Below are 27,156 nucleotides of genomic sequence, written 5' to 3'. Positions count from 1 at the left end.
AAACTCTGGAATTCATTGCCAGAGGATGTGATTTCAGCACTTAGTTTTACTGGGTTTAAAATAGGTTTGGATAAGTTCCTACAGATTAAATCCATAAACTGCTATTATGGTAATTAATAAGCAATAGTAGCTTGTGATCTAATGTTTGGGTACTTGCCAGGTACTTGTGACTTGGATTGGCCACTGTTGGAAACAGGATACTGGGCTTTATGTACCCTTGGAGTGACCCAATATAGCATTTGTTATCAATGAGCTAATATTTTCACTTAACAGGATGCTAACTAAATATAAGAAATTCCTGCACACATTGAGGGGGATCTCTAGGGATTGGTTTGTAGGAGTACTAAGTTATGGATGGGTTGCACCATTGCTCAAGTGGCTTTTTAACTGGGTTAAAGTGGAGATCACGTGACGTGAACGCAGAGGGATGTGATCCGCTGCTCTCCTAGGCCCGAGCCCACAGCCCGCACATGTCCACCGCCGTAACTGCCTGCCAAATGCCATCTCGTCATCTGGGAGTACTCCTTGACCAGAGATATCCAACTCTGAGGTGCAGAATGTTGGCGCGGCAGGTGAAAGACAAGGAAAAGCTGAAACAGAGCTCACCTAAAATGGCCGGCAGGAGCAGTGCAGGCGAAGAAGATCCCAGATTTAAAAGGCCATATTTGTGGCAGCCTGGAGCCAGAGTTAAAAAAATTGGCAGGCAAATTGGATGATGTCTCAGCCTCGCTAATGGGCATGGAAAGACGCCTGCTTGATGCAGAGCAGCGCATATCCGACACGCAAGATGGCCTCACCAGCACCAAATCAGAGGTGTAGGAGCTGCAGGGCCTGGTGCCCAGATACGAGGAACGGATGGAAGATTTAGAGAACTGCTCCAGCCGCAACAATCTGAGGCTAGTAGGCATCCCAGAGACAGAGGATCGAAAACTTGTACCGTTTTTGGAAACCTGGCTAACCCAGGAACTGAACTTAGACAGTAAGGGGTAAAAATAGTGTGTCGAAAACGCACGGCCAAACGCGGGCTAACAGTGCAGTACTGATGCCAGAGGACCTTCTAAGTCTGGGACAGGCTGTGGTTTTATTTAAAGTTAGTAGCCCATTATCTCGGATATGTGGGTCCTCAGTATCAAAACAGGGTGCAAATCGGCACGCCATCCAGATTGGCCTTTGTACCCTTGTTGGGTTCAGTTGCCACATCAGGAAGTTCTTTAAATGGCGCTCTTCTCTTTAAGGCCAAAGTGGTCGTGCCTGTTCCACCAGGGCCGAAAGGGTGGGGATTTTACTTCAAGTATTTCTTAATTCCAAAATAAACAGGGGGACCTGTCCCATTCTAGACCTTAGAGCCTTGAACAAATTCAGCAAGAGGAAAGTTCAAGATAGTTTCCCTGAGCATCTTAATCCCCTTCCTTCAAAAAGGGGACTGGCTCTGGTCTATCTAAAGGATGTGGACACTCGTGTAGAAATTTTCCCCAGTCAGGAAATATCTGATTTGTAGTGGGAAACTGCCAACTCCAGTATCATGTTCTATTTGGGCTAGCGTCTGTCTCTTCGTGTCTTTACAAAATGTCTAGCCGTGGTGGCGATACACGTTTCCTTATATGGACAATGGCAGGTTAAGAGCACATCTGAGGCTAGAACAGAGGAATCTATGCATATGAACACCCAGGTTTATCATTAACAACCCCAAGTCTCACCTCAGCCTTTCACCTCAGTTTGCATTTATTGGAACTCTGCTAGACATGACTCAAGAGAAAGCCTTCCTTCCACAACAAAGGGCCACCACTTTGGCTATAGCTAACGAAATCCAGATGAGTCAGACATCAACGTGACATGTTGATGCTATTGGGCCTCATGGCATAAAAATGCATGTAACCCCCATGGTATTGACCTTGAAGTCTCAGTGGCTACAGGCCATGCAGGATCTCTGGGACAGTATTTGAATCACTCATCCATTCAAGGACTACCTGTCTTGATGGCAGAACAATTCCAATCTGGTCAAATTTTCAAATTTCTTCTATGCAAATTGTCTTTACAACAGATGCATACAACCTGGGTTGGGAGCTCATGTAGATGGAAGCTGCACCCTGGACTCTTGGTCTGTCCAGAAAAAGCTACATCAGATAAATTTCTTGGCGCTCAGGGCTTGGTATGTTTTGAGGTTGGCTGTAGATGGACAATCAAGTAGCAATGTACATTAACAAGCAGGGAGATAAAGGCTCATACCTTCTGTCAAGTCTTTTCAGCTGTGTAGGGCTGGGCCATCTCTCAAGGGATGATTCTCAGAGCCACTTACCCAGCCAGTGTGGAGAAAATGTTAGCAAACAAATTGTCAGTCCTTACAAACACACAAATAATCCCTGAACCAGAAGGTAGCAAACTAGATATTCCACCTTTGAAGAACTCCAATGGTGTGGGTCTGTTCGCGTCTCCTTGGAATAGGAAGGCCCCATTCTTCTGTTCCAGACAGTGGGCGCATGGCAAACTAGCAATGGATTCTTTGCCCTAGATTGGGTGCAGATGTCTTCTATATGTGTATCGTCCAATTCTACAAGTAGTGAAGGTCTTGTTGAAGCTCAAGGAAGACAAGGGAACCATGATTCTCAATAGCCATCTTTTGGCTGAACCAAATCTGATTCCTGTTCCTACAGGAGATGTCCATCTAAGTTGCAATCAAGCTTGGGGTTTCCCCAGATTTCATCTTTCAGGATCAAGGTAGGTTGCACTACCCCAACCTTAAGTCCCTATTGTTCACTGCTTGTATGTTGAAAGGCTGATTCTGCAACCTCTTGGAGGATGTCTCTTCTGTTCTTTTGGCTTCAAGAAAAGCTTCCCTAGGAAGTCCTATGATGAAGTGGAGGAGGTTTACCATGTGGTGTAAGCAACAAGCCCTATGTCCTTTCTCCTACTCCATACAAAAACTGCTTGATTACTTCTAGATTTATCTGGTGTCTATCACCTCTGTAAGGATACATCTTAGTGTGACTGTCACATACCACATCACCCATCCCATCTCTATATAACCTTTAGTTGTACTGCTCATGTCGGGGTTGGTTTCTTTTGAAGCCTCATTAGATTTCCTGGTGTGTCTTGGGACCACAATGTGGTTGGCCCAGCTGATGAAAGCTCTCTTTGAGCCACTGCAGTCCTGTGACCTGAAATACCTGACTGGAAAGTTGTATTTTGCTGGTGATCACTTTGATGCACAAGGTCAGTGAGCTTCAGGCTCTGGTAACTTATCCACCTTATACCAAGTTTTTCCATGATAGGGTGGTCTTGCATACCTATCCTAGGTTCTTACATAAGGTGGTGTCTGATTCCATCTTAACTAGTCAATTGTTCTTCCAACATTTTTTCCCAGGCCACATGTCTGATGTAAACAAGCACTGTACAGTTTGGACTGCAAGAAAGCCTTGGCCTTCTACTTGAAGTGGACTAAAGCCCAATTTTTTTTCTTTTGACACAAACTGGGGATCATCAGATTGTATCCTAATTGGCTAGCAAATTACATTTCCTTTTAATGTTTCCTGGTGGGGTTGAATCTGATGGGCCATGTCAAAACTTATTCTATTGAGCCATGGCAACGTCCGTGGCTCATCAGCGATCAGACCCCATGGAAGAGGTCTGCAAGGCTGTGACATGGAATTCTCTCTGCTCATTCACATCTTATTACTGTTTGGATAGGTATGCCAACATGACGGCAGTTTTGAACAATTTGTCCTTTGGAACTTGTTTGTGGTGTAGAACCCAACTCTTTCCTCCCTAAGGCTGCCCCCGAAAAGGTTTTAGAATAAAATATAAAAAGGTTGTCTTGCCATGAAAGACATTGTTCTTGTGTCTTTTGGCACCGGTTTTGTTGTTGCCCCCCTTTTTTGGAGGGGAGGGGGCAGCCTGTAGCTAGAGATTCTCCATATGTGAGGACTGCTTTCAAGCTTGTCCTCGGAGAAAGAGTTGCTTCCCTGAAAAGCCAATGACAGCAGGATGTCAATCCTCATTAAACCCTCCACCTGGAGCTGATTTCTCCATTTTTCATTACGTTTTTGCTAAATACAAGACTGAAGGACCTCGTTGTGGAGGAATAGCCTAGTGGTTAGAGCAGCGAACTACAAACCAGAGTTCAAATAGCACTGCCACTCAGTCAGGCTGATACAGAAAGAAGCACAGGAGAGCCGGTGAGCGCCCACTCTCCCGACGCGTGCACAGGACAGTGCCCTGGGCGTGCGATTCAGTATCAGCCTGCATGCAAATGAGGGCCCGCGATAAAAGGCGCTAGGAACACTAGCGCGTCCCTAACGCCTCCTTTTTGACAAGAAGCGGCGGCTGTCAGCAGGTTTGACAGCCGACGCAAAATTTTACCGGTGTCTGTTCTCGAACCCGTTGACAGCCATGGGCTCGGAAAATGGACGCCGGCAAAATTGAGTGTCCATCTTCGAACCCGCGGGCCGATTTTTAATTTTTTTTTTTTTAATTTTTGGGGCCTCAGACTTAATATCACTATGATATTAAGTCGGAAGGTGTACAGAAAAGTAAATTTTTCTGCTTTTCTGTACACTTTTCTGGTAATTTCTGAAAGTAAAATGTGCGGCTTCGCTGCACATTTTGCTTTCTGTATCACGCGGGAATGACTAATAGACCCATCAACATGCATTTGCATGTTCCGGGGGGAGGGGGGGGGGGAGGTTGGCCGTGCGTTTTCGACACACTATTACCCCTTACTGTATACTCCACTTTTCAGCACTTTAAAGCAGATTACAATCAGGCACTGAAGATATTTCTCTATCCCCATAGGGCTTACAATCTAAGTTTGTACTTGAGGCAACGGAGTGTAAAGTGACTTGCCCAACATCACAATCGGGCCGATACAGTAAAGTGCGCTCCGCCGGAGCACACTTAGCCTGTGGTTGGCCGTGCGTTTTCAACGTGCTATTTTTACCCCTTACTGTGTGCACTGCATGCTTTTCTCTGCGATGCCCTTAATTAGTCCTTAAAGCATACCTATAACTTCCATACTGGGGTCATAATTAAACGGAGGGTAAAGTGACTTGCCCAACATCACAATCGGGCCGATACTGTAAAGTGCGCTCCGCCGGAGTGCACTGTTAGCCTGCGTGTTTGACGCACTATTTTTACCCCTTACTGTCTAATTTCAGTTCCTGGGTTAGCCAGGTTTCCAAAAACGGCACAAGTTTTTGATCCTCTGTCTCTGGGATGCCTACCAGCCTCAGATTGTTGCGGCTGGAGCAGTTCTCTAAATCTTCCATCCGTTCCTCGTATCCGGGCACCAGGTCCTGCAGCTCCTGCACCTCTGATTTGGTGCTGGTGAGGCCATCTTGCGTGTCGGATATGCGCTGCTCTGCGTTAAGCAGGCGTCTTTCCATGTCCGAGACATCATCCAATTTGTCTGCCAATTTTTTAAACTCTGGCTCCAGGCTGCCACAAATATGGCCTTTAAATCTGGGATCTTCTTCGCCTGCGCCACCCCTGCTGTAGCTAGCCTGAAGGGTAGCGCTCGGAACTGGTAGTGATGGTCCAGGATCGCGAAGCGTAGGAAGGGCTGATGTTCGTGATGGACCGGGATGTGCAGATAGGCTTCTGATAGGTCCAGGGAAGTCATAAATTCTCCCGGCTGTACCGCCCTTATGACCGAGCGTAGGGTTTCCATGCAGAAGTATGGTACCCTCAGGTAGCGGATGACCTACTTGAGGTCCAGTATGGGCTGGTACATTCCCCTCTTTCTTGGGGATGATAAAATAGATTGAATAGTGACCAGTATTTCGCTGGTGCATGGGCACCGGTGTTATGGCCTTTAAGGCGAGCAATTTGGTTAGTGTGGTTTCCACTGCCGTCCTGGGGGAATGGCAGAGAGATTTCACAAATTTGTCTGGAGGGATGTTGTGGGAGTCCAGAAAGTATCCCTCTCGAATGATGGTTAAGACCCACTTGTCCGACGTTATCTCGACCCATTTTTGGTAGAATCGGGCAAGCCTGCCCCCTATGGCTTTTTCCTGTGGATAGGTCTGTTGATTCTCATTGTGGGGTGCGGCTGGGGCCTGGACCTGAGCTGGCTCCCCTCTTCTTGTGTTTGTTCCAAAAGGACTGGCCCCTGCCTGTGGGGCGAGGTGCTGGGTATGTATTCTTATACAGTCTGAAACGCTGTGATCCTCTGCCCCTGGATGTCTGGGGAGAAGGGCGTTGGCTTCTCTTGATCTTGTCCTCCAGTAACCGAGGTACTGGAGATTCACCCCATTTGTCAGCTAACTTCTCCAGTTTGCTGCTGAACAGGAGGGTTCCTTTAAACGGCATTCTCGTGAGTTTAGTCTTTCACATTGCGTCGGCTGACCAGCTTCGGAGCCAGAGTTGCCTTCTGGCTGCCACAATGGATGAGATTCCCCTGGCTGAAGTGTGCACCAGATCGGACGTCGCATCCGTGAGGAAGGTTATTGCTGGTTGTAACGTTTCGACGGGCGTGGTTGTGTTCCTGGCCTGTGACAAGCATGCACGTGTCACCATGGCACAGCAGGCAGCGATCTGCAGTGACATAGCTGCTGCCTCAAATGACTGTTTAAGGATGGACTCCTCATGTCTGTCTTGGGCATCCTTGAGTGCCATTCCTCCTTCGACTGGAATGGTGGTGCGCTTTGTGACTGCGCAGACCATGGGGTCCACTTTGGGGAACCCCAGGAGATCTTTGGCTGAGGGTTCCAGTGGGTATAGGGCTTAAGGCCCATCCTCCCTTGAAACTGGCCTCCGGGGCATTCCATTCCAGGTCGATCAGTTGTTGTACGGCTTGCAGCAAAGGGAAATAGCGTGAGGCCTGGCGGAGCCCGACCAGAAGAGGGTTCATCTTTGGCTCTGCTGAGGCGCTTGTTTCTGGGATGGCCAGCTCCCTCAGACTCCCAGACACGAGGTCTGGAAGTTAGTCTTTGGAGAAGAAACGCATCATGGTTCGGTATGGTTCCGTTCCTGGAGGGATTTCCCCTTCCTCCAGGGAGTCTTGGTCTTCCTCCGAGGTGTCCGTGTCGCCTATGGTTAGGCTTTTATCCAGAGGAGGCACGCCTCTGGGAGGCCGAGAAGGGCCTGGGAGGTTAGGGTCCTCTAGTGGAGGCTGTAGCATCGGTGGCGCCAATTGCGCCTGGACGAAGGTTTGCAGACCCTTAAAATAATTCCACCCAGGAAAAGTTTCCTGGGTCTATATTGAACCAAGCAGCGTTCCCAGAAGGCCACATCTGGAGAGCCGAGCTGGGGATAGAGGGGTCTGGGGTATGAACAGTGGATCCGGATTCCTGTTCTGGCTGGTTCTTCCAGAGCCGTCTTGCACTGTAGGCACAGGGCAGTAGCCTCTTCATGCTGCCCAGCTCTTATGTGGCAGGCTGGGCAGAGGGCTTGTGCTTTGGCTTTCTTGGCCGGTGGTACCATGGTTTGTGTGCGAAAGGGCGTTCAAACCCGGTCTGTGCATTTATATGCACGTGCCGGGAGGCTTAGATATGCGCTCCGGGTGTGCCAAGAGTGTGCGTGCAGACAGCGAAGATGTGCCTGCAGGCCGGTCTGTTCGCTTACGGCGATGCGCCCGGCACCTATGCGCATGCCCGCTGTGTGCACAACTATGTTATGCGCCCGGCTCGCCACTGTGCGCACAGCTCAGTTAGGCGAACAATATGGCGATCAAGGGGGGAAATGGCGCCGGCGACCACGCAATTAAGATGGCGACCCCTCCGGAGAGTCTCCACGTGGGAGAACCCTCGAGCCGGATCGGGTCTACCATGGAAGGGGCTGTTCAACCTGATGGGACAGACACTGACGGGCGATCTGTGCGGCTATCCGAGCCTCGGAGACAAAGTTTTCTACCTTACCTTGTCTCAGCGCTTCCCGGTCTCGTGCTGGGCGGTCTCCGTCTGCGGGGGGGGGGGGGGGGGGGGGGAGGAAAGAGGGAAATACCTTCACTGTCGCGCTCGGTCTTGCACCCGCTGCCTCTCAGCCGCTCCTTCCTGGGGGCTAAATCCACGCCGGGAACCGGCTGCCGGACAGAGGTTTACCTCTGAGGGATCTCGGAAATCACGTCAGGAATTCTCGACTGGGGGAGGGACCCTTAGGTATCACCACAGGAGAGCGGGGCTAGTCTTGTAGAGTTAAGATTTTGGTTTTCTTTCTTCTTTTGCGTTTGAATTTTCTAACGCTGTGCAAGCGTGTGTAGAGTCCCAAACGGCTATGGAGATGGAGAAATACTGAAGAGCAGAGCTTCCTGCAGGGGTATATGTATTGCTGACGTCAGATTGAAATCTGACTGTCTCCAACTGCTATCAGGAGCACACTATACCCATTGGTCCTGAGTCCATCTGCTACACGCTAGGAAATATTAATTTCATCTGTGTTAAAAGCTGTTTGATTATGTTTAGATACATGGCTGCTAGCTTAAAAGTTTTGTCTAGTCTATCTTTACTGATAAAATCAATTGGATGTTGTCCGCATAAAGATAATGACTGCTGTCCAGCATCTTATTTCCATGTAAATGGAATGACCTTAGCCATTTCCCATATAAATCCTGTGAAGGAGAAGAGTCAGAAAAGAGACCTATGAACATCTCTGCAGCGACAACCGCAGAATTGTAAAGGTACCCCCAGGAATACAGTGAATACGACTCAATGCACTCAGCAGGTGAAGGATTCTGTCATTAGCCTATGGGTTATGGACCAGTGCAACTGACTGTTGGAGCCTGGACCCCAAGGAACTTTAATGTCTCAACTCCCCTGAAAAGTTAGAAATTAGCAATGAGCCAGCAGACACTGACTCTGATGCATCAAGACCAACGCAGTACCGGTGAGCACCTGAAGTCAAGCATTGGCTCAAAGAACATCTGTGCCTATCTCTGTGCCCTCGATGCCTTGGCACCAAGACCTTGCAGCACCCTCTTCCACGGTCTGTTAATTCTGTTTCTCCAGTTCCTCCTCAAAAATCGCCAATGCCAACACAGTCTATGAGGCAGTAGATGTGACCGCATCTTCTTCAGAACCCAGAAGTTCATTAGTGGAAGGCATCAGGACTGGGGAAGACTGGCTTGGCTCCCCGGCATGCGTAGAGGATTACATCTCCTTGCCACAGGACTGCCTGGGGGGCAGAGGGGGGTTTGTTTCTCATCAGGTGCCAGATCATCCCCACTCTTGGCACAATGGATCAGTGGGGACCAATACATATACTTCAACTTCCCTCAATGCTTAGCATGGGTCTTCATGTCAACATCAAATAGGTGGAACCAGATAACTACTTCTAAAGGGAGGAGTCAAGATGATAGTCTTATCTCCAAGATCACTAGTCACAGATGTTGATAAAAGTGATGGCTTCCCTGAAGTTGATGGCCCTCCCTTTGATGCAGCTCCGGTGATCCTTCAATGTTGATGCCTCAGATGCAGATACCAATGGATCGGTCTTCTGATGCCTGAACATTCCATAAGATCCAACCGAGATAACTATCCTTTTGGAGTAACTTCTCTGCACTTGTGGCATTCCTGGACATCATTCAATGCTCCCAAGAACAGGACACATCTGTCATGGGGTCAGTGATAGACAGTGTCCTGCTGCATTGAGCACTGCTGGAACCTGCTAGACATGAAAGAACAAAATAAAAGGGATGCAAAATTGAATTCTATGGTAGTGGAGGGTTGATGGTCAGGAGGTAGACAGCCCCACTGCCAAGGGGAATGACAGTGAATGGAAACAAAAAAAAAAAAAAAGAGCGCCAAAAAACTTTACCATGAGACTCCAAGACAGAAAAAAACAAAAAACAAGAGGCTTGAACCATGGTCTACAAGCTCCACAGAAGGGACCCTGTGTGGACATGTGGCACAATAGCATGCTGTGGGCATGCCCAGTGAGGTACAAAGTTCTAGAAACTTAATTTTTCCATACCAGGCTCCATCTAGGACCTATGTGTGACAACCATCATCCTGCTAGGCCTCGAAGAAAAATAAAATCAGTCAATTTGATGACTAATAAATGGGGAAAGTGTTTTTAGATTCTTGCCCTTGGTTTAACTAGACATCCTGGTGAGTACATTGCTCTGAGTGTTTCTTCTATGAAATTCCAGACATTGATTAAATCTGAAAAGCATCTCTGCATATCAAGTAAGGGCTAATGAGGGTCATGTATATATTAAGAAGTCAATGATCTTTCCATGATTCAAAGCAGAAATTGACTTATTTTCTCTTTTTTTTTTTTTTAATGAACAGAGCTTCCAAGCTGCGTTTCTTTTAAATACAAGATTTTACTTTTTGTTCACAGAAGTCAGCAAATAACTTTTTATAGGAAAGTCCTGAATTAGGGTGAAGCAGCTGCATAATTTACAGAAAACGTTTTTACAAATACCTTTCCAAGTTGCTGAATTGTTCGTTGTTTACTATCAAGCTCCCGAGACATCAGGTCATTTTTTCTCTCATATTCATTAATTTTTTTAGTTAGTAATTTCTTTTCTTCAAGCATTGTGGAGACCTGCAAAGCAGAACACAGTCAAACTATTTAGTACACACATCCTAATTTCTTTCAAACTAGTTAAAATAGATTTCTTAAAACAAGATCATTCCTAAAATTATTTTAAAGAATGTCAGTTCCAGGCTGGTCTAGATTTCCTATTTGTTTACCAAATTTCAGTTTTGAAAAGTGTGCTTTTTTTTTTCTTTTTACACTTTCTGGGCAGGAGAATGTATATAGATTAAAATGTAATTCACACACAACTATTTTATAGGTCAGTGTTTTCACTACATAAAAACAAATGGTCTAGAAACATTGTTCATGGTTCAGCTATAAAATGCATAATTGCGTGCTAAACATATTTAAGGAAGGAAGGTTGTACAAGCAATGGGAAGTTCTCTAATGTGAAAAATTAAGTGAGCATTTTCTTAGTGCGTTGATAGTGTTCAGAAGCCCTATTTAACAATTTGGCATGCAGTGCAATATATTGTCATTGTACTTCATTTTGCATATGAAGTTTTGGGGGTTTTTTGCAACTCTAAAAGAACAAATTTAAGTTTTAACAAACAATACTGTTTTGAGAGAATCAAAAAGTAAAATGACCCCACTATTCATATTCTGCTCAGTTACACAAAATCAAATGAATAAGTAATGAATCTGCCCAACCATGTTTTGGGCTGAAAGAGTTAACAGCACATTGAAAGTCTTGGATAATTTTTCTAGGTACTGGGCTAAACTATGCCATGCTTCCAAATTACCATCATACTTCTTTACATTGCTGGCTGCGTGTCAGTCATTTTATTCCAATAAGATTCTTAGATAGTACATGCATGCCAGTTCAATGATCTCCAGGTCCACATTATTTACCTTACCAATTTAATATTCCTTTTCTGAACTCCCAGATACTGGGCAATGGAAGCAAATTCTTGGCATTCAAGCTCTGCTCCAGCAGCAAAATTCCATATGAGGGCAGATAAGTTCCACAAGGCCCATCTTGTCAAACTAACCAATACAGGATCTATTTCTCAATTTTTACCAGAACAGTAAAATGCAAGAAAGCACAGTTGCTTACCTATAACAGCTGCTCTCCTTGGACAGCAGGATGCTAGTCCTCACATATGGGTGACATCAGAAGGAGCCCAGTACAGAAAACTTGTCAGTTTCTAGAAACTTTCACTGGTACACTGACCATACCCAGCATGCCACTATCCACACATCCAGGCAAGGTCCCCCCCTTCAATCTCGAACAGAGAAAAATATGAGCGAAAAAATAAAACAAAACGAAAGGGGAACCCAACTCCGCAGGGCGGGTTTCCTGAAGACTAACATCCTGCTGTCCTAGGAGAACAGTAGTCACAGGTAAGCAACTGTGCTTTCTCCAAGGACAAACAGGATAGTAGTCCTCACATATGGGTGAATAACAAGCTGCATGCTGTCCCCTGTCAACCAGGTGTGGCCATCAGGTACTGAAACAAATTGCCAACAGGTACAACAATTGTACTATTGGCCAACAGAGCACGGCATGGCTACCAACTAGAGGCTCTAGGCAGGGAGAGTTGTGTTTAAATCTGGAAAAGATTGTGTAGAATGGACTGGCCAAAGGTACTGCCCCATCAACCATCTTTGTCCAAGCAGTAGTGGGCCACGAACATGTGAAGGGAACTCCATGTTGCTGCGCTGCAAATTTCAGCTACGGGAACCTCTTGCAGATGAGCCACGGACATCGCCATAGCATGCACAGAGTGAGCTTTGATTCTGCCTGCCAGCTGAAGGCCCGCTTGCGCATAGCAGAAGGCCATGCAATCCGCCAATCAGTTGGATAGAGTGTGTACCCACCACCACTCCCAATCTATTGGTATCGAAGGACACAGAGCTGAGTGGACTGCCTATGACCAGTTGTGCATTCTAAATAGAAAGCCAAGGTCCTCTTACAATCCAAAGAATGAAGAGCCTGTTTCCCTGGATGGGAATAAGGCCTGGGAAAGAAGGTGGGTAAAACAATGGACTGACTTATGTGGAAATCAGTCACAACCTTAGGTAGGAACTTAGGGTGTGTAAGCAAGACCACATGATCATGAAAAAAACCTAGTGAATGGTAGGTAACCAACCAAGACCTGAAGCTTGCTGACTCTCTGAGCTGAAATAATCGTCATCAGGAATAAACTTTCCAGGTGAGGAAATTAAGTTTGCAGGAACGCAACTGCGCCAGGACAATGAGGTCCCCAGGATGCAACAGGAGGCCGAAGAGGGAGCTTCAATTGAAGCAGACCCCTCACATAAAGCGACCCACTAAAGACTGCACAGATATGGGTGTGCCAGCGACACCTCGATGGTACGCACTAACGGCGCGAAGATAAACCTTGACTGAGCTGGTTTGAAGCCCAGACTCAGAAAGGTGCCAAAAGTAGTCCAAAAGCTTGGGAAGAGGGTATGTGAATGGATTCAAGCCATGCCCCACACACCAGGTGGAGAATCTTCTCCATTTCAAACTAAAAGGCTTCCTGGTGGAAGGCTTTCTAGAAGCCACCGGCACCTGGGAGACACTGTCCGAGAGGGCCAGGGGCTGAAGAACAAGGCGCTCAACATCCACGCTGTTAGGGCCAACACTTGGTTTGGATGGCGCAGGGTGCCCTGGTTCTGAGTTATCAGATCAGGCACGGTCCCCAGCCAAAAGGGATCCCTGACCGACAGATCACGAAGGAGAGGTAACCAGACCTGTTGGTGAAATAAGGTGCCACAAGTATTATGGTCCCTCTGTCCTGTTGAAGCTTCAGTAGGGTCATCAAAAAGAATAGGAGAGGAGGGTACGCGTACAGAAGACCCTTCCCCCATGAAGGGGGAAAGCGTCGAAGGCCAGATGTCCATGCCCAGGCAACAGGGAGCAGATATTGCTCTCTCTGTAGTTGCACGGGGAGGCGAAGAGGTCCACATTTGGGTATCCCCACTGATGAAAAATTCTGGCCGCTACATCTGGATTTAGGGACCACTCATGCGGCTGAAAGGAGCGGCTCAGCCGGTCTGCCCGTACGTTCAGAGTTCCAGGAAAGTATGTCGCTCGTGACATCCCCTGTGACAGGACCCAGGGCCACACTTGCACTGCCTCGTTACAGAAGAACGATCCTGTGCCTCCCTGTTGGTTGATATACCACATCACAACTTGGTTGTCCATCCGAATCAGGACTTCCTTGCGGAAAAACAGGTCCCGGAACACCCAGAGGGTGTAATGGAGCGCCTGAAGCTCTAAAAGGTTTATCTGACAGTGGGCATCTTCAGCAGTCCAAAGACCCTGCGAGTAGAGGCCATCCACATGGGCTCGCCAGCCCAGAGGAGAGGCATCTGTGGTGACAACCATTTGAGGTAGGGCAGCCTGGAAAGGAATTCCCCTCTCCAAATTAGAGGTTTTCCCACCAGGACAGAGATGCCCTCAGAGGTTCCGTGATGGAGAGACAGGTCTCTAGGTCCTAGGAGGACTGTTGCCACTGTGACTGCAAGGTCCATTGTGCCCTTCACATGCACAAATGGGTGAGTGGGATAACATGGACTGAAGCTGCCATGTGACCCAATAAATGGAGCAGAAGGTGGGCACTTACATGCTGTGCACGACGGTTGCCAAGGCTAGTGCAAGAGCCCAATCGCAGGGCAGAAACACCTTCGCCTGCACCATGCCCAGCCTATCTCCGATAAAGTCCAGATAGAGAGAATGGCAGGGGTAAGACTTTGGATAGTTGATAACAAAACCTGAAGGATTGCAGTATCTGCACTGTCAGGGCTAAAGCTTTCAGCGCCCCGAGCGTGGGTCACTCTTGATCAACCAGTGGCCAGGTGTGGGAAGATGTGCACTGCACGGTGCCTGAGGTACGCAGCCACCACTGCCTAGGCATTTGGTGAAAACGGAGGTGCTGAGGCCATCCCAAAAGGCAGCACACCTTGTACTGCTAATGAGCAGTCCCCACCACGAAGCAGAGGTATTTTCTATGGCCAGGGAAGATAGCTATATGAGCGTAAACTTCCTTGAGATCGAGGGAACAGAGCCAGTCTCCTCTTTTGAGGAGGGGGATCAGAGTGCCCAGAGAAAACATCTTGAAATTTTCTTTTAAGAGAAATTTGTTCAATGCCCAGAGGTCGAGAATGGGGCACAAGCCTCCATTTCTCTTCGATATGAGGAAATACCTCAAATAGAACCCTCGGCCCTGCTGAAGGTGAGGAATGAGCTCTACCGCTCCCTACTGTGAGAAGGGCATAGAGTTCAGTCTAAAGTATGACCCGCTGGGTGGATGAACACCAAGATGTACATGGGGGAGAGTTCTTTGGAAACCATCTGAAATTGAGCCAGTACCCCTGATGGACTATGGTAAGGCCCTTTCGACTGAAGTGCTGGCCCTCCAGTGGAAGAGAAAGCCTATAAGCCTGCCTCCCTACTGGGGGATCCAGTGCAGAGGGTACGTTTTGCTGACTCGTGCTCCCTCACCGCCAGTCAAAAACCGATAACCAGGGCTTGCTAGGGTGCTGCCTGGAGTCTAGGTGTCAGCTGTTGATAGGAGCAGTCCCTAGGGGTAGTGCTTGGTATGCGAGCCCGAGAGGCTGGGGGGATAATATTTTCGCTGCCTGTTGGATTTCCTGAAGCATGGCCTGGAAGATTTCCTCTATAAGATAGGAAACTGTTGCGATATGTGATAATTATGACAACATAGAAAATAATCACATATAAAGATGAGTAGAACAACGTGTTAAACCCTCATCCTTGAGCATGTTGTACACTTATGCTGTATAAGTGTTTTAATGTTCAAAACACTCATGGTTTGTAGTGTTTGCTCGGTATATTTAATCATTGGGTGATTCACGTTGTTTCTCAATTGCCTCAGTCTTTAAAGTAAGAAGTATTGTATAGATTTTTTTCAAAAATTTTTTTTTTAACTTTATAGAGGAGAAAGTATTATCCCTCCATCATTTTAAACGAAAGAAAATTTTTATAGAACTTATCCTTCCAGATGAACGCTTGAAGTGAGGCACTCGCCAGTTGTTACTTAGCGAATGCTCAAACCGCCCGACACCTCTCAGCACTGGTGTTTCGTAAACTTCATCAGAGGCTTAAGTTTCTAAAGGGAAAGCAAAAAGTACAGGCTATAAGTATCCAGTGCATTCCAAATTGAAAAACTAAATGGATTTCACTTACATGCGTGACTGGAATAGGGAACCAATTGCTTCATAATGTGGCGTTTCAAATCAAGGATCAGCCATTTTTAAAGGGATGTATTTAAGCTTACATTCGGCTCATGTTGCGACCAATCAAGAGAAAGGAAACATTTTTTTCAAAGGCCAATAGAAGAGCAGCTTTGTTAGACTAGCGAAGACCATTCAATGGTGTCATTCATACCTCGAGGGAATTCTGTTGATAATTCAAAGTTCCATCTTTGTTCTTTATAATTCAATATAGAATGACTGTCTCCACTTCTAGGGTTTTGCGGGACCATTTCTAGGATAGTCCATTGCAGCTCTGAAAACGTAGGATTTGCCTGTAGGCAATTTTTGACTATGGAAGCTTCAATGTTCCCCGCATTTCCTGGCAGAAGGTGGAGCTTCCATAGTGTTAGTGGAGAGCTGTTGGAGGGTTTCTTGGTGATACTTCAACTGAACTACCGCATCTTGGACCTTGTCCCAAAAAGGTTGTCACCTGTGCATGGGAGGTCAGCCAGCTTCTCCTGCATCTCTGGACTGAAGTCAGAATTCTGGAACCAGGCCATGCTACAGGCACCGATGCCCACGGCGGCTACTCAGGCCACTGTCTCAAACACATCGTAGGTGGATCTCATCTTACGTTTGCCAACCTCCACAACCTGCAGGACAATGGCAGAGAGAGACTCTTGTTGCTGTAGGGGGCAAGCTCTCTGCAAGGTCCTGGACCCGCTTCCACAGGTTTCAGTTGTATTGGGTCAAATACAACTGGTATGCAGCGATACGGGTGATGAGCATAGTGCCCTGAAAGACCTTTCTGCCCAGAGTATCTAGATCCCTATGTTCTCACCCTGGAGAGGAAGTGCGGGAGCATTTGGCCTTCTTGAGGGCAGACAGCATGATCAACTGGTGAAGGAGGTGATGCCTCTCAAATCCCAAGGCCTGCTGTACCAAATAGGTGGCATCTGCCTTCCTACTGACTGAAGATATGGAGATCAGGTGTTCCCACATCCAAGGGAGATCCTTAAAGATGTCATGGATGGGAACCGCCACCATTTCCAGTGGGAGCACTGAGAAGAGAGGATCACCTTGCTGGTGGCTGAAAGGAATCTAAGTTTTTCCTTGGGAAATTTTCTTTTTTAAAAGTATTGGGACGAAGTTAATTATTTGGGAATATTATTTAGTGTGTTTGTGCTTTTAATAGTAAGGCAGCTAATAAGCAGTGGTGTGTTTGTATATTAAAAAACAAAAGTTGCCAGAAGCTAGAAATAAGCTAGGAGCAGTGTATACCTAAGTAAAAAGGTTGAAAGGTTCAGCACTCACCTTGGAAAGGTGTTAAGGTTGTGTGATTGATTTGATTAGGTACCATCATTTGTTAATCAGAAAAGCAGTGAGTCACACAGGACAACTAACCTCGCCCACCCACCCCTAGCTCATCATTTAATTTATAGGCAGGTGCCACTTTCACAAAAAGAAAAAAACAAAATTTCTTATTGAGTGGTCATTCCCCTACAGGACACTACCAGACATATAGTGAATTCACTAATACATTTAAAGGACATTAGACACATCCCTACTCCCATAGCAACCAAAAACCTAACTAGGAACTGAACAAATCTGAGATGAAGGCAACAGTCCAGAAGCAAGAGGGGGAATTCCCAGTCCTTTCCATAGAGTGTCACATATATGATTTTTTACCCACCGGTGAGAAGTTGTACGTGTGCATGCAATGCAAAGAGCTCCTGTCTCTCAGAGAACGAGTCCAATCTCTAGAGGAGCTGAGGCAGACAAAGAGGTATATAAAAGACTTTCAGGGACATAGTAGCCAAGTCCCAACTTCAGACTGGCAGCCCTGGTGCTGCCTTGGAGAAAGAAGGTCTCATGATCGGAGAGCATCAACCTGGTGCAGCAGGAAAGGATCCCGCAGTAAGGACCTGCTCTCCAGGTGGTGCATTGTCTTTTCGCACCAAGGATATGTCTCCAAGGCCTACTGCCCAGGAGGGAAAGGTTAGGTCGGCCGTCATAGTTTGGTGATTCAATTATTAGGAATGTAGACAGCTGGGTGGCTGGTGGGCGTGAGGATCACCTGGTAACATGTTAACCTGGTGCAAAAGTGGCAGACCTCACGCATCACCTAGATAGGATTTTAGACAGTGCAGTGGAGGAGCCGGCTCTCGTGGTACATGTGGGCACTAACGACAGGAAAATGTGGGAGGGAGGTTCTGGAAGCCAAATTTAGGCTCTTAGGTAGAAAGCTTAAATCCAGAACCTCCATGGTAGATTGTCTGAAATGCACCCTGTTCCACGCGCAATCCCCAGAGGCAGGCAGAGATCCAGAGTCTAAATGCGTGGATGAGATGATGGTGCAAAGAAGAGGGATTCAGTTTTGTTAGGAACTAGAGAACCTTTTGGAGAAGGGGGAGTCTCTTCCGAAGGGATGGGCTCCACCTTAACCAGGGTGGAACCAGACTGCTGGTGCTAACCTTTACAAAGGAGATGGAGCAGATTTTAAACTAGAACAAAGGGGAAAGCCGACAGTCGCTCAGCAGCACATGGTTCGGAGGGAGGAATCTTCAAAGGATACTAATTATGCATTAGAATTAGGGCATCCCGACAATGAGGTTCCATAATAAGAAAAGTAGTCCAAGTGCCTGTAACTAAAAACTCATCTAAGCTAAAAAATTCTAACAAATAAAAAGCAGAATGAAAATACAAACAAAAAAAAAACCAAACTTTGAAATATTTGTATGCTAAAGCCAGAAGTCTAAGAAGTAAGATAAGAGAATTAGAATGCATAGAAGTGAATGACAGACTTAATTGGCATCTCAGAGACAAGTGGAAGGAGGATAACCAATGGGACAGTGCTATACCGGGGTACAAATTATATCGCAATGACAGAGAGGAGCACTCAGGAGGCAGTGTGGCGTTTTATGTCCAAAATGGCATAGAGTTCAACAGGATATACATCCTGCATGAGACTAAATACACAATCAAATCTTTCTGGGTAGAAATCCCTTGATAGGGGAAGACTATAGTGATAGGAGTATACTACCATCCACCTGGTCAAGATGGTAAGACGGACAGTGAAATGCTAAGAGAAATTAGGGAAGCTAACCAAATTGGTAGTGTGGTAATGAAAGATTTCAATTATCCCAATATTGACTAGGTAAATGTATCATCGGGAAATGCTAGAGAGATAAAGTTCCTGGATGAAATAAATGACAGCTGTATGGAGCAATTGGATCAGGAACAGACAAGAGGGAGCAATTTTAGATCTAATTCTTAGTGTAGCATAGCATTTGCTGAGAGGTAACAGTGGTGGGGCCACTTGGCAATAGTGATCATAATATGATCAAATTTGAATTAATGACTGGAAGGCAAAACTATTACCGGCATGGTTAAAAGGGGAGGTGAAAAGCTATTTTAGCCAAAAGATCTTCATTCAAAAATTGGAAGAAGGATCCAGCAGAAGAAAATAGAATAATGCATAAGTGTTGGCAAGTTAAATGTAAGACATTGATAAGACAGGCTAAGAAAGAATTTGAAAAGAAGTTGGCCGTAGAGGCAAAAACTCACAGTAAAAACTTTTTAAAATATATCCGAAGCAGATATTTCTACTGGTCATAAATTGGCTTTAAAGGAATTGGCTAACAATGATACAATTACAGTGAAACCTGCAGATAAAGGGGGAGGCATCATTATCCAGAATAGGGATCAATATATCCAGTCATTACAAGAACAATTGGCGGATAGAAATTACTATCAACTATTAGAGGAGAACCCCACTGCAGAATTACAGTTTAGGATTGATCAATGTCTAGATGAGAAATTCACTTCCTTTCTTACATATAAGGAAAGGAATTTCCTGAGGGTACAATACCCAAGAACACCAATACTTTATGGTATTCCAAAAATTCATAAATCGATTAGTAATCCTCCCTTGAGGCCTATTGTGTCTAGCAATGGTTCACTTCTGGAACAGTTAGCAATATTTCTTAATAAATTCCTGCAACCGCATGTGGGAAAAATGAAATCCTATGTCAAAGATACAACTGAGGTATTGCAAAAGTTAACTGTGTTTGAATATCAATTTGATCAATTGTTTTTAACTTCATTAGATGTAGTTTCATTGTACACTAATGTATCGCAGACTGTAGCCCTTGAAGTTATTGCGGAGACTTTGGGAAGTCAACCACCATCAAGAATACCTGTTGCATTTTTGTTACAAATAGCAAATTTAGTTCTCAAGCATAATTTTTTTCAATTTCAAGATAAATATTATTTACAGATTCACGGAATCGCGATGGGGTCCTCAGCAGCCCCTTCCATTGCCAATCTGGTAATGGATCGATTGGAACGACATTTTATTTATGCAGCTCTTCATTTTCAGAATATTCCTTTCTGGATACGGTATATTGACGATTTACTGTTTTTTTTGGATATCAGATGAGCAAACTTTGAATCAATTTTTAACTTGGCTTAATACAATTGATCAAAATTTAAAATTTACTTCGCAATATAGTAAAGAACAAATCAATTTTTTGGATATTCAAATTTATATTCAAAATAAAAAATTCATTACTACAATTTATCGAAAACCTTCCGAACGAAACAACCTTTTAAGATTTAATAGCTGTCATCCCACGGCATTTAAACGGGGATTACCAGTTAGTCAGTTCTTTCGGTTCAAATGTATCTGTTCAGATTTACAGGATTTCAAAAAACAAGCGCAAAAATTGGCGTATAGATTCTTTGAACGTGGATATCCTTTTGATGCAGTCTATAATGCGTATAGACGGGCAAAATACTCTGATAGATCTTCCCTTTTGGAGTATCAAACACGTAAACAGGAAATTCCAGATGTTTGCGTGTTACAACATTCTGATAAATCCAATTTGATTGTCCAAAGTATAAAACGACATTGGCATATCTTGCAATTGCATTCCTCTATTTTTGCAGATCTCCCCCTGTTTTCATATTCTCGTGGCAGGAACATAAAAGAACACATAGTTCGTGCAAATACTAGCAATATTACCACATTGAGAGCAGGCACACACAATAAATGTGAAACATGTGATATGTGTGATTTGGCAATCACAGGGGGAGAATGGCAACATCCAAACACAAGACAGGTGTATACAAAATCTTCTACTACAAATTGCTTTTCCACCAATGTAATATATGTCATCCAATGTCCTTGCCCTTTAATTTACGTTGGACGCACAAGTAGACAAGTTAAAATTCGTCTACGAGAACATCGCAGCAGATTGAATACTTTAAATTTGGAAGCTCCAATGGTTAAACATTGTGCAGAAAGAGGACATTGTTTTCAGGATTTAAAATGGACAATTTTGGATCAAATCACACATTCTGATGACAATAGAGATATTCATTCTAAGCTAAACTTTATTGAACAGAAATGGATTTTCACATTAACAGCTGTCTTTCCAAAAGGGATGAATGAGGCTGTTGATTGGACTACACTAATTTGACGTCTTCACGTTATGACGTTTTTTCTGTCGGAATTTGGACGGTTTTCTATTGGTTGGGACGTTATTCTTGAGCGGGTTTAAAAAACCGCCTAGAAAAGTGACAAAATGGAGGATCAGCTGTTTATTGTGCTGCGGAATTCGGGTGATACAAGAGATATGTTGAATGTATGGACGAGAAGCAAGTATACTTATTGTCTGATCTCAATACGTGATATTAATGCAAAATTTATATTTCAGATGAATTTACAACACCCCTGAAGAAGCGAAAAAGAAACACGAGCCGTTGGGCACAGTTTTTCATTACTCTGGCGTTCTGGCATAGAGTCCATGGCACTCAGCAATTCACTGAGGCAATAATTGAGGCATTATCACTAAAGATAAGTACTTTCTACAGCTATTATTTTTCTAAAAGAAACTCATTTAAAAAAAAAATAAAATATATATATATATATATATATATATATATATATATAAAAGAAGAAACAAGAAAAATAATTTAAATGAAAGTAAGCTTACAATCATGACCGATGATTAGAAACCACAACACACATGAAAATTTCAATATATGTGGTAGACTTATCACTGAGAGCATTGATTTCTAAAGCTCTCTGAAAAGTGTATGAGGTCGGGTTGTCAGTTAGAAAATAATAATATTTGTGATCCTAACAGTTTACCAGTGTTTTTTTGGGTCTGTTGTTGTGATACACATGGTTTACGCAGTTTTTGAAGTCTAAGTTTTCAATTTAAGCATATGGCCCCTCCCTTTTTCAGAAGTAATCCCAGCAAAAAGTTCTCTACATCCCTTGGATGTCAGCCATATTTCTTGCTTTATCTGAAGGTTATTAATATCTTCCACAAATCACATAGGCTGTTTGTGTTTGTGGGGGTGATGGGGGGCTCCCAAAAAAGATGAAAGTTTCAGAGTCTACCAAAGCAAGGTGGATAAACAAGGTTATTCTCTCAGCATACATTTGCAAAGGCCAAGCAGTTCCAAAGATTTTTTCTTTCTACCCATGCTCAAACCTCTTCATGGGCAGAGAGTAGGGCGGTTTTCCAGGGGCAATTTGCAAAGCGACTGTATGGTCTTTGCTAAGCATCACAGATTGACATCCAAGCTAGAAAGGAGGCACCTTTGGCGCAGGAATCCTGAGAGCCGTGCTAACTTCACTCCTCTCACAATGAAGCAGCTCAGGCATAACCCACTGGTCTGGACAGGATATTAAGGTGAAATTTACACTTTCCAGTAATTTTCTCTTTTTTTTTTTAGTTCCACCAGATCAGTCCAGAACCCACCCCCATGAAGATACCATCTAGGAGAATAGGATGGAATGATTAAACAGGAGGTACTGCAATTCATTTCCAGAGATTGAAAAGTAAAAGAATTTTGGAATCTATTGTACATTTCCAATTTGAAGTTTATCATTGGAAGCCCCCACTGGGGTAATTTAGTTAAACCTGGGTAAAAACATAGTGACTAGGCTGGCTGCCTGCTGCTGCAGCTCACAGAGAATTCAGTCTGCCTTTAAAGTTTTACTGTCTCCATCTCTTGGCAGTGGGGAATAATTCATTGGTCTGGTAAGACTAAAGGAAAGTGAATTAGCAGGTATAAATTTCACTGTGTGTAGGAGAGAAGAGTTCCACAAGAAATTAATTTTAGTTATTACCTAAAGTATGACAAAATAAAAAAAAATATTCAAACAGTAGGACCAAAGGTTAAAACAGGAAGGAAAAACATAATATGCTTACAAACCTCTTTTTCAACTTGATGAATTTGCTTTATGGCATCGCCCAATTTTTCTTTCAAATCTGTGTACTCTTCATTTTTCCTCTGCAGATCCATTGTTAGAGTTTTTACATGGGCAGAGCTGTCTGCAAGCTCTTTGCTCAACCTTGGAGAAAACATTATCAATGGTGGTGAAAAAGCACAGCAGTTAAATTTCTGTTTACATTTCTCTAAAAGATAGTTACTCTTTCTCCTCTGGAGACTTTCAATAGATCTTTAATAGATATTATTTTAATGCCAGCTGAGGTTATTCCTCCTTTAATTAGGATTGACTATATTCTAGCAAATATGAGGCCTTCATAGAATGGATAATTATTGGACGTACCAGATAGAGATAATTTGAATTTGACTGAGTTTTTGGAGAATTTTGAATTTGAAGAATCCGAGGCACCCTGCTAATTTGGACTGTTTTTTGCCTTTATTTTCAGAAAGCCACTGAGGTATTTATGGGGCAGCTCACTCAGGTTTTCCCTGATGTGACTAAATCTACTCAAAAAAAGAAACATTTTTGTCTACGCGCTGAGACCAGGTCTTTCCTGTTGTGTTATCCCTGTAAATGTTTTGTTTCTTATGCTCATTTTAATTTTCTTTACCCTTAAACAATTAATATCTTTTAGAACATAATATAAGAAATTGTCATATTGGGTCAGACCAAGGGTCCATCAAACCCAGCATCCTGTTTACAACAGTGGCCAATCCAGGCCACAAGTACCTAGCAAGTACCCAAACACTAAGTAGATCCCATACTACTGATGCCAGTAATAGCAGTGGCTACTCCCTAAGTCAACTTGATTAATAGCTAAAGGACTTTTCCTCCAATAACTTATCCAAACCATCTACACTAACTGCATTAACCACATCTTTAGCAACAAATTCCAGAGCTTAATTGTGCATTGAGTGAAAAATAATTTTCACTGATTAGTTTTAAATGTGCTACTTGAGAACTTCTTGGAATGCCCCCTAGTTCTTCTATTACCCAAAAAAGTAAATAACCGAATCACATTTACCCGTTCTAGACCTCTCATGATTTTAAGAGCCTCTATCATACCTCCCCCCTCAGCTGCCTCTTCTCCAAGCTAAACAGCCCTAACCTCTTTAACCTTTCCTCATAGGGAAGCTCTTACATCTTTTATCGTTTGTGGTCACCCTTCTCTGTACCTTCTCCATTGCAACTATATCTTTGAGATGCGGAGACCAGAATTGTACAGTATTCAAGGTACGGTCTCACCATGGAGCAATATAGAGGCATTCTGTTTTATTCACCATTCCCTTCCTAATAAAACTTAAGACGTGGCTTTTCCTCCAAGCCTTCCCCTAAGTCACAATTTCACGTCGGACTCAGCCCAAGGAATGGGATGTTCACTAATCTCTTAACCCGTCTCATATTATTTATATGTTGTTAATTCCGATCTGCCTACTTCCTGGCTACTATAGCCCCCAAGTTCTATGTCCCTGTTATATGTAACTTTGCTTGCTTCGGCCTTCTTGTTTGGTTACACTTGTTAATCCCAAGTTCCATGAAAACCGGCCTGATATGAATTTTATTCGTGAAGTCTGGTATAGAAATATATATTAAATAAATAAATAACTCCTAACATTGTTTGCTTTTTTTTGACTGCCGCAGCACACTGAGCCGAAGATTTCAATGTATTATCCACTATGATGCCTAGATCTTTTTCCTGGGTGTTAACTCCTAATATGGAACCTAACATCGTGTAACTACAGCGTGGGTTATTTTTCCCTATATGCAACACCTTGCACTTGCCCACATTAAATTTCATCTGCCATTTGGATGCCCAATCTTCCAGTCTTGCAATGTCCTTCTGCAATGTATCACAATCCGCTTGTGATTTAACTACTCTGAATAATTTTGTATCATCTGCAAATTTGATCACCTCACTCGTATTCCTTTCCAGATCATTTATAAATATATTGAAAAGCACCGTTCCAAGTACAGATCCCTGAGGCACTCCACTGTTTACCCTTTTCCACTGAGAAAATTGACCATTTAATCCTGTTTCATGTCTTTTAACCAGTTTGTAATCCATGAAAGGACATTGCCGCCTATCCCATGACTTTTTAGTTTTCTTAGAAGCCTCTCATGCGGGACTTTGTCAAAGCCTTCTGAAAATCCAAATACACTACATTTATCCACGTTTATTAACCCCTTCAAAAAAATGAAGCAGATTTGTGAGGCAAGACTTTCCTTCGGTAAATCCAAGACAATAAGTTAGTATTGTTTCAAAGGAGGGGATGGGAAAGGTTAAGGGTTATATATAATTTGTCCAGTCTCTCTTATTGCCTTATTATAATTTCTCTTTTTACTTGTACTTAATTTCTCCTTGTTATATCCTTTTCTTTTCCTCTCCCTTTATTATAGTGTGCTTTTTGCTAGGATTTCATGTTGTACCATTTCTTTTTTCTGATTATTGTAATTCTGGAAGGAGACATTACTACTTACCTGATAATTTATTTTCCTTTGAGGATAGGTGGATTCACGATCATTAGGTTATGCACCTCTACCAGCAGATGGAGACGGAACAAAGCTGACCTCACAGTATACAGATACCCCTGCAATGACATCAGCCCGCCATTATTCTCTGCAAAAGTCATTTGTGGACAGACTACCTCCTCAATCCAGCGGGCTACTGGAGCCCGCTGTGCCGGCTCATTCTTACTCCCACAATGGAGTATAAACAGCCTGCCCATCTTCCTGAAAGGTTCAGAAACCTCTAAATACCACAAAATATGCCTCTTGACATCCAAGGTCCATAAACAATATTCATCCACATCTCTCTCCCTGTCCAGAGTCGGCAGGGGAATTGTTTCAAGTGACAATACGAGACCACATTGGGCAAAAAATACAAACAGTGCTCAATTATTGCCCCAAGGGTCACAAACTATTTCTGGCAAGACAACGCCTGTAGTTCGGAGACTATGTGCAGAACAAATTGCATAAGACATACCATTTTGAGTGTAAGTAACCTCAAAGAGAGGCTGTGCAGCGGTCAAAAGGTAGGACCCACCAGGAAATCCAAAACCATATTAAGACTTCACAAAGGTACTGGCAACCACAGGGGAAGATGAAAATGCTTCACATCTTTTTAAGAAACAAGCCATATCTGGATGAACTGAAAAGGGTCCACCATTTACCTGATCTTGGAAACAGGCAAGAGCTGCCACCTGTACTTTCAATGAATTAAGGGCCAACCCTTTTCTCAAACCATCCTGCAAAAATTCCAACATGAGTGGGATCTTAACTGAATAAGGGAGAACCCCTTAATCCTCACACCACAACTTCACACACTCGCCAAAGCCTCACATAGACTAAGGAAGTGGAAAACTCTTTGCTAACAGCAAGGTGGCAATCACAACAGTGGAATATCTATGCTTCAGCATCTGAGCCCTCTCAAGGGACATATCATAAGACAAAATAGGGTCAGATCTTTGTGAAGAACAGGCCCCTGCCATAACAGATCCCTGTGAACCGGTAATCTGATAGGAGGGTCCATCAAGAGCCTTCGCAAATCTGCATACCACAGCCTCCTGGGCCAATCTGTTGCCACCTGAAGAACCATCCCCATGTGACTATCTTACAAATCATTCTGCCCAACATGGGCCACGGGGGAAAGGCATAAAGGAGCTTGCACATCGGCCACTCCTGCATGAGGGAATCAATGCTCAAGGACTTTTGATCTCTCCTTTGACTGAAGAAATGAGGAACCTTCACTGTGAGATGTTGCCTGCAGGTCTAGAAACAGAAGGCCTCAGTGGTTACTATGAGCTGAAATGCCTGACTTGACAATTCGCATTCTCCCGAGTCCAAATTTTGTCTGCAGAGAAAGTCGGCTCTTACGTTGCCTTTTCCTACAATGTGGGAGGCTGAGATCTCCTGAGGATGCAATTCTGCCCATTCCATGAGTTTGTTTCCTGCAATACTTGCTGGCTCTTGTCTTCTCCCTGGCGATTGATTTAAGCCTCAGTCATATTATTTGACATTATCCGAACTGCTCAACCTTGCAATCAAGTCGACGAATCATAAGCATGCGAACTGGACTGCCCGGGCTTCCCAGCCGATTGATGCTCCAGAAACATTCTTCTGTACTCCAGTGCCCTTGCGCTGTCAACTCCTGATAGTGGGCCCCCAACCCTGGAAACTCGCATTTGTTGTGAGTACTAGCCAGTCCGGTGATCGGAGGGAAATCCCCTTCCTTAGATGGTCTGCTCGCAACCATCACTGCAGCTGTATGC

At 44.2% G+C, this 27,156-nt stretch overlaps 1 protein-coding gene across 1 annotated transcript in view; it reads right to left on the bottom strand.

The window, feature by feature from the left end:
• Window positions 1-27,156, bottom strand: part of KIF20B (kinesin family member 20B) — a 401,219-nt gene that overhangs the window by 102,534 nt on the left and 271,529 nt on the right. The window contains exons 23-24 of the mRNA XM_029610715.1: window positions 22,873-23,011; window positions 10,357-10,479 (exon numbers count right to left, since the gene is read on the bottom strand). Of these exons, the coding sequence (XP_029466575.1) occupies window positions 10,357-10,479; window positions 22,873-23,011 (262 nt within the window). The remainder of the gene's footprint in view (window positions 1-10,356; window positions 10,480-22,872; window positions 23,012-27,156) is intronic.

The sequence above is a fragment of the Rhinatrema bivittatum genome, chromosome 7 (genome assembly GCF_901001135.1).
Source record: "Rhinatrema bivittatum chromosome 7, aRhiBiv1.1, whole genome shotgun sequence".
Taxonomy (NCBI): domain Eukaryota; kingdom Metazoa; phylum Chordata; class Amphibia; order Gymnophiona; family Rhinatrematidae; genus Rhinatrema; species Rhinatrema bivittatum.
Note: the sequence above shows the minus strand (reverse complement) of the source record. Positions and strands in the feature narration are given on the sequence as shown.